Source organism: Mizuhopecten yessoensis, unplaced genomic scaffold, assembly GCF_002113885.1.
Source record: "Mizuhopecten yessoensis strain PY_sf001 unplaced genomic scaffold, ASM211388v2 scaffold8011, whole genome shotgun sequence".
In the NCBI taxonomy this organism is placed as follows: domain Eukaryota; kingdom Metazoa; phylum Mollusca; class Bivalvia; order Pectinida; family Pectinidae; genus Mizuhopecten; species Mizuhopecten yessoensis.
In genome coordinates this window covers 156,762-165,041 of record NW_018407334.1, presented here as the reverse complement: position 1 = coordinate 165,041, position 8,280 = coordinate 156,762, and the positions used below count along the sequence as shown (strand labels likewise).

At 34.7% G+C, this 8,280-nt stretch overlaps 1 protein-coding gene across 1 annotated transcript in view; it reads right to left on the bottom strand.

Moving 5' to 3' along the window:
• Positions 1–1,233: 1,233 nt before the first annotated feature.
• The window catches only part of LOC110454679 (nose resistant to fluoxetine protein 6-like), a 68,702-nt gene continuing 61,655 nt past the window's right edge, over positions 1,234–8,280 (bottom strand). The window contains exons 13-15 of the mRNA XM_021504319.1: positions 3,214–3,400; positions 2,433–2,575; positions 1,234–1,510 (exon numbers count right to left, since the gene is read on the bottom strand). Coding sequence (XP_021359994.1) covers positions 1,391–1,510; positions 2,433–2,575; positions 3,214–3,400 — 450 coding nt within the window. The 3' untranslated portion in view covers positions 1,234–1,390. The remainder of the gene's footprint in view (positions 1,511–2,432; positions 2,576–3,213; positions 3,401–8,280) is intronic.

The window sequence follows — 8,280 nt, the reverse complement described above, 5'->3', positions numbered from 1 at the left end:
CTTCGCAAATCTCTTGTGTTTTGATTTAAAGTATAATGATGAACTGGTATTCGTTGTAACAAGTATAGTATGTGATGATCAGACAACCCGTTAACTACATAGCTGGCTGGCGCCTAGGCCGAACACTACACTGTCTACCTATCAACAAAGATAACGAAGCTGATTGGTTCAAATTGTTTCGGTAACACACGGAATGTATGCAATATATCGAGTAAAATGTAAGATTTGATAAACTCAGTTAGTGACGTGTGAGAAAACTTAATGAGAGGTGTGAGAAAAAATTAATTTGTGAGATGTGAGAAAACTTAATTTGTGAGGTGTGAGAAAACTTAATGAGAGGTGTTAGAAAACTTAATTTGTGAGGTGTAAGCGAAACTATTATCTGTCTATCGTGTACAGATTTTTTATGTACATCAGGTCAGACAGTTCCTTTTATATTCTGTAGTAATTACAGACCAGCTTCATCTTGTAAAGCGAGAACTGCTTTTTACCTCGCTTATTAGGTATGGTAAAATAGAAAACAATGAACGGAGTGTCTAATATATGTCATGGTACAACATTAAATATGACACGTATCTAAACACGTTTTACTTGACAACTCCGCCTCGCCATGCTGCCTTTTACGCACTGAAGTAGACAGGTCAGACAGTATATTTGATTCCATGTCCATATGGTAAAATAGATTTGATACATCCAAAGGTTCTCATTCTAGCCACCATAATGCATGCACACATATGTTTCTTTACATTTGTATACAAGTTCATAGAAAAAATCTTATTACAACATCACATAAATGTTCAATAAAGAATCATACGAATATATTCATTAATCCATTGCATGTTTATTGCAACGTTTGTTTATTACAATATCATACCAGTACAAATTACAATACCATACCTTTTTTCATTTTTCATCTTCAATCAGTTTATGAAGATTGCCAGAAAACGTTTTCTTTTTTAAATTACATTTCACAATCATTCAATCAACTTGGGACTTTCTATTAAAAAGCGCTCATACAACAGATACACGATATCTTTTATTTTCATTGACTTCTTTCTGTCAGCAAATTTGAATCATTTACTTCGAAAACAGACTTTGTCCATTTGTTGCATGTTTATTGCAACGTTTGTTTATTACAGAGGTTTGTTGTGATTACGTGTCTTGTAAAACACAGGTTTGTCCATTTGTACTTCTATGTGATTACGTGTCTTGTAAAACAGAGGTTTGTTGTGATTACGTGTCTTGTAAAACACAGGTTTGTCCATTTGTACTTCTATGTGATTACGTGTCTTGTAAAACAGAGGTTTGTCCATTTGTACTTCTATGTGATTACGTGTCTTGTAAATTCTTTCACTTCCGGTTTTCCTCTCCGGACATATTTGTTCACGTTTCATTTCTTGCCCCGTCGGAAGATCGCCTTCTCTATGGCCATCATTGGGGCCTCAAAGGCCAGGGAGGCCACAATGGACACAAGAACCGACATCACTAATGTTCCAAGGAACATGAAAATCTGCAACACAACAAAATCAGTGTTTCAAATCTCAATGTCTCGTAAAGATTAACAACAAAAATGTTTAGCAATATAAAATCAGCCCAGAAAAACGGGCAATACCTTGATAATAAGTATTGGACAGTTTGAGGTTTATATCTAACTTAAAACATAGAATACCTCTTATGCTGATTCGTGTAACAATTTCTATATTGGTGTGCATTAACCCATTTATCTTATTGGGCTGTATGAGGTGAACCTATTGTCATACTCATGCAAACCTCATACAAAATTTTGGAGTCTGTGGAGTTCGCATGTGTTTAGATAGCATATTGTCCTCTGACACTGAGGAGGTTATTTTTATAACTCAGTAAAAATGTATGGAATGTGCTTAATTTCACTGACATATACACCGCTGATACAGTATTCTAGCTGTTAAGTTTTTAATGTGATATATTCCACGGATATATACACTGCTGTTCAGTAGCGTTTGAGTTTTGAATGTGTTGAATTCCACTGATATGTACACTGCTGGTACAGTACTATAGCTGTGTCATTTTAAATATATAATATACTCCACCAGAACTCGAGCTGGGTTTTTTATGTGTTTGATTCTAAGGATAAAAAACCACTTGTAATCAATATTTTGATTTAATATTATACTAAAAAATCCCTGTTTGTTGTTTTTGTTTGGAACCTATGTCACTTAATAACCCCTATATGGCTCCGTCCATCTGTTATCTAGAATGTGATGCCACAACTGTTCAATAAGTTGAGCACATATAAGACGGTCCTGTCAACATATTGAACACCTACAGGTAACTTATTGTACAGCCATAGGTGATACCTGAACTTTCTACTGGATATATTACAAAAACACAATGGATGACATCACAACTGTGTTTTAAACCGAATACTTATTTACAATAAAAAGCGTACTTACAAATTCGAGATTCGTGGCATAAATCGGAAGCCGCAAGGAAGACAGATAACGCATTATGACCAGGAGGTGTGTCAAGTAGATACAATAGCTCAGTCTACCGAGGGGGACGAACAGCTTCCAGGACAGCAAATCATTTACGATACCTGGAAAACATTTAAACGTTTACATATCAGTATATATTATTATCAGTGACACTGAAAAAGAAGACACACTATTGATTACATATATATAAGTTTTTCATTAGTTAACTTTCCTTTTCTAAAAAAGCAGCACTCTACGATCAACAGTACTTGAATTGACCGTGTTAGTACGAGGCATAACCCCAAGTTTAAGCTTAATCTTAATGTAGAGACTATCATAAATATTTGTTGAATTCCATTTCAGTGTAACAGAAAAGGGGAAAATGTAACACTCAGAGCAACATTCGAAACCGGGAGATCCGAATTCTAGCCAAATGCTCTATTTACATCTAGCTACCATTGTTCACCAGAGTTCGACCCAGTCCAAGTCCACAACATTCATAAGACCCTATGGTTCATTCTGTGAGTGTATACATCGCTCTATGCTGAACGCAACATTAAAATGCAGCGACCAGAGCGGAATTCGAACTCGTGACCACCGAACTTTAGACGAGCGCTTTAACCACCTAGGCCACCGTTCACTGAATATCGACCTAATGCATATTTGTCATATTGATAATAACCGTTTTAGTTTGCTGTGTTGGTGAAATAAAGAAAAGAGTTATCGGTCCCAAATATCAGAAAATGAACTAAACCCTTACCCCCGTTGCCTGTAACACAGGCGAAGATGACCCAGGAGACACACATGCCCCATACAGAGCGGTGGACGGCGTTGTAGAGAGCGTTCACGCCGTTACTCCACTCCTGTCCGTTGACGGGGTCGTTGATCCCGTACAAAACAAGACACGCCATGACAGCTATAAATACCCAGGCCACGAGGTTGATCACCTGATTATAAAAGTAATACGTTAAAGACACATTTGATTCAATGCTGCATAAAATGATGATGCACTAAAGTCTATGACGTGATCCGAAACATGTGTAGAAAATCATCAAATTACAGAAAGTTCCTATAAAACCCTTTAGACCGATAGAACAGAGCTCTATTGGNAAAATCATCAAATTACAGAAAGTTCCTATAAAACCCTTTAGACCGATAGAACAGAGCTCTATTGGATATATAGAATAGTGTTTAACCTTGTAAACAATATATATATATATAAGGAATACTGTATTGCCTTGGTATATATATATATATATAAGGAGTAGTGTATAACCATGTACATAAATACATATATATATATAATAAAAAGGGATTAAATGTCCATGTGAAGGAAGTAAATATAGAAAAAATAAGATTAACGACCGACTAAAAAACTAGCTGCTTTCACCCTTCACATGGCTCTTCAGGTTAATTCAAAAGAACGTTCTTTTGAATAATCCTGAAGAACCCTGTGAAGGGTGAAAGCAGCTAGTTTTTTAGTCGGTCGTTAATCTTATTTTTTCTATATAAATATATATATATATATATATACATGTATATAAAAGGAATAGAATATTTCCTTGTTATATATATATAAAAGGAATAGTGTATAACCTTGTTATATAGTATAAATTGGCGGGTACGTATATGGCGGACGTCGCTATAGCGAACTATAATTGACGTCATAGTTTATGACGTCACAACATATACTTCAAAAGAGATGAAAGTACTAAAGACTCGTTGTTGAGAATTTTTTCTTCTTTTTATAATATATATACATATTTATTATACTTCTACTGAGTTTTTCCTATATAAAGACAATGCGATAAAATCTGCTATTTCCCTTAAATCTCTTAAATCTCTCCATCTGAGAGCTACTCCTTCCCCAAATTAGGACTACTCCCTGCAAAAAAGGACTATTTCCTGCCAGAGAGAGGACTACTTTCTGCCAGAGAGAGGACTACTCCCTCATGAATATTTGTAGGCGGAGTTTAAAAGATTTCAACCAATGGAAACATTGGTAGGCGGGGCCTTCTCCATGACGCTCGTGACGTCACACTTTCAGAACCAAATGCCAACAGTGAAAATGGCCACCGATGAAGAAGACCGTTGTGTTGTTGTAAAGAGGAGGTACAGCAGATTTTGGACGCTAAACGTATTTTAAATACAAAAGCTGTTAAAACGACTGCAGTGAATTCACTTCAAACTAACTTACCTAACAGAATGGAATGCCGGAAGCGTCGACGAGAAGGGTCAAGCAAGCTCAGAGAAGGTGAACGTGTGTCCAGTTAGGACACACAAGATTTATGCAGAACTTAAAAAAAGTGGATGGGACTAGATCTAGATATGGTAGGAAAACAATGGTGACTATGAGATGCAGTCTATAAAACCACTTCTTGAATGCTAGAAATGAAATTATCATCAACGACGATGCATACGGTACTTCCAATTGTATTTTTTCTCTTTGAAATTGTAAAAGGACATGAATAAATAAATTCATTTGTTGAACTTCCTTTAATAATTTGTTTCGTTATAATAAAAAAGTTATAGAATGGGTATTTTGGGAAATAGCAAATTTATGGTCACCCTTGGTGAAAAACTATTCCCCTCGCCGGCTTCGCCGCCTCGGGAAATAGTTTTTCACCTCGGGGACCATAAATGTGCTATTTCCCTCATACCCATTCTATAACTGTATATTATATATATATAGTAGATAATAAATAAATAAGTCCTTGCGAAGAAAAATATAGAATAAAAACATATTTTTTTCAGATATATATATAAATAAAGTAAAACACGAAGACTAGTATAGTTGGCTAGCGCTTTCGCCCATCTTGAGCCCCAAGATGATACTAGTCTTCGTGTTTTGCTTTATTTATATTTTTAGCGTCACATGGACGTCTTGAAAAAGGAGCAGATCGCTCCGAAAATTTGACAACCTAAACTTGTCCACACTGTTGGAATTACTTCTTTGCCCCATATATATATAGCGATAGTCTGAAGAATCTCCTAGAAGAGATGAAAGTACTAAAGACTCGTTGTTAAGAATTTTTCTTTTTATAATATTTCTTCGTCCGTAAGGATCATTTTTCTGATTTCTAATATGTATATATATATATATAAGGAATAGTGTATTACCATGTTATATATATATACATATATATATAGAAAAAATAAAATTAACGACCGACTAAAAAACTAGCTGCTTTCACCCTTCACAGGGCTCTTCAGGTTTTCAGGAACTATTAATGTATTACTAGTTACGAGGAAAACCTGAAGAGCCCTGTGAAGGGTGAAAGCAGCTAGTTTTTTAGTCGGTCGTTAATCTTATTTTTTCTATATATATATATATGTATGATAAAAAGAGATTAAATGTCCATGTGAAGGAAGTAAATATAGAAAAGATAAAATTAACGACCGACTAAAAAACTAGCTGCTTTCACCCTTCACAGGGCTTTTCAGGCTTATTCAAAAGAACATCTTCGTGACGTCACAATTACATGTCATCACACTACAATAGTAACGTAACGTCACGAAATACACAAGATTGGTGGACGATTTAGCGTAACATTTTACTGTGGCCTGTTGAGACTTGGTTTTAATATTTTGATTAGTTGGTCTTCTTTCGTTTCTCTTAAAATAGTGTCTGATGAAAATAGTTGATACAGAGGTAATACATTAAATTTATCTCCAGCACATTCATGTTTGTTAACATGAGGATTTCGTAAAGAATCAGTTCTAGTGTGTTGTCTTTGTACAGTCATACGTGTTCTGAGTTCATAACCAGTTTGACCGATGTAAAAATCACCACATTTAACACAAACTATTGCATAAATTATTTGTTTTGATTTACAATTCATATTTACCTTCACAGTAAATTTCAAACCATTCTTGAAAATATAAATATTACACTCGATAATCATAGGACATGTAGCACATCTCGGTGTCTTACATTTGGATACTCCTGGTGTTACACAAGAATTATCAAACTTAGAATATGTCAACATACGTTTCAAGTTCTTAGGTTGGCGTCTACAATGTAAAATAGCATGTTTAATAAAAATGTTTCTCATACGCCTGCTACTTTGCTTTAACTCTTCACATTAGTTCTTTATCACAGAAAACATATCACAATTCCGTGGATTGAAAGTAGAAACAAAAGAAACTAACTTTGATTCATCCTTTAGATTTTTTAGACGGGAAGTAAAGGGTCCCTTTTCAATAGCTTTCTGTATACCATGTTCTATTATCTCAGTAGGATAACATTGAGCTTTAAGGTATTGCTTTAGTTGACTGAGTCTAGCAATTTGAGCTTGTTGTCACTGACGATAGTGACAATCCGTGAGGCAAGATTAAAAGGAATATTAACTTTAGTGTGTTTACTGTGGTTAGAGTAAAAAGTTAGATAATTATGTGCATCTGTAGCCTTACAATATAAATCCGTTGTAATCTTATTTGAATCTAGTCAATTGTCAAGGAACCTTAAACAAATATTTCTGATAAATTCAATAAAGTTTTCCCCAAACTTTGTTTCAATCTTAGAATAAAGTGTTTCCTCTAAGTATCCTAAAACTAAGGGTGCATATGTAGGGGCAACTTTAGTTCCCATCGCTGTACCTTTAATCTGCTGAAAGTCTTCTTGGTCAAAATAAAAAGAATTACGATTGAGGACAATGTCTAGAGCTGGAAGTAAAAATTCATTACTAAAACGAGAATTACTGTATTATCTTCTGATATAAGGAATAGTGTATAGGTAGCAGAGTACAGAAGAGGGTTGTGGCCATGGGTGATATTTTTGTTAAATGGCTAACCCCTGTATTATGACATGTAAAAAATAAAAATAAAATAAAACTGTACTAAAATTGGTATAAGCATGATGAATCGGACTATGTTGGCTTCACATTTCTAAAAAAGCAACTAAATGTATTTGGTTAGAGAATAAAAGTTTGGCCATTTTCCGAAACAGTGTCTATACATGAAAAGCTAGCTTTACAGGAAGTAAAATTGTGAACACAGCACATGAGGCAAAATTGCTAAAAATCCACCGGAAACGACCTATGCTGGAACACGGTAATTCTGTAACCAAGTATGTGATCTTTGATTTTAGACAGAACTTAGGAAAAAAAAATCTAGTTGTGGGGGTCATATTTTTGGTCAAAAATGGTGATTTTTGGCATTTTCTCGTAATTTTTGATGTGGTAACCATGGTTTTCACACAAGTGACATATACAGAAAAAAGAAATTTATACACTTCTCAGTACTTTATACGTATTGCAAATATAATGCAGTTTACAAATATATATACATGTATATATGTGTTGTGTAGGGTAAATCCGCTGTGTTTACATTTCTTAGACACGTGCCTTGTTTTTCAGAGTCAGGCCGCTTCTACTGTACTCTGCTACCATAGCCTTGTTAAAAATCAGAAACAATGTATAACATTGTCACATGTATATATACGGAAAAGTGTATAACTTAGTTATAGATAAGACATAGTGTATAGCCTTGTTATATATAAGGAATAAATAGGTATAACATGTTACATGTATATATAAGGAATAGGGTATAACCTTGTTATAGGAAAACTGTCTTGAGTTGCTTAATAAAAAAACATGTACATCGCCTACTGTCTTGTATCATTCGATGTACATCGCCTACTGTCTTGTATCATTCGATGTACATCAGTAACTGTCCTGTATCATTCGATGTACATCAGTAACTGTCCTGTATCATTCGATGTACATCAGTAACTGTCCTGTATCATTCGATGTACATCAGTAACTGTCCTGTATCATTCGATGTACATCAGTAACTGTCCTGTATCATTTGATGACTGTCAGTAACC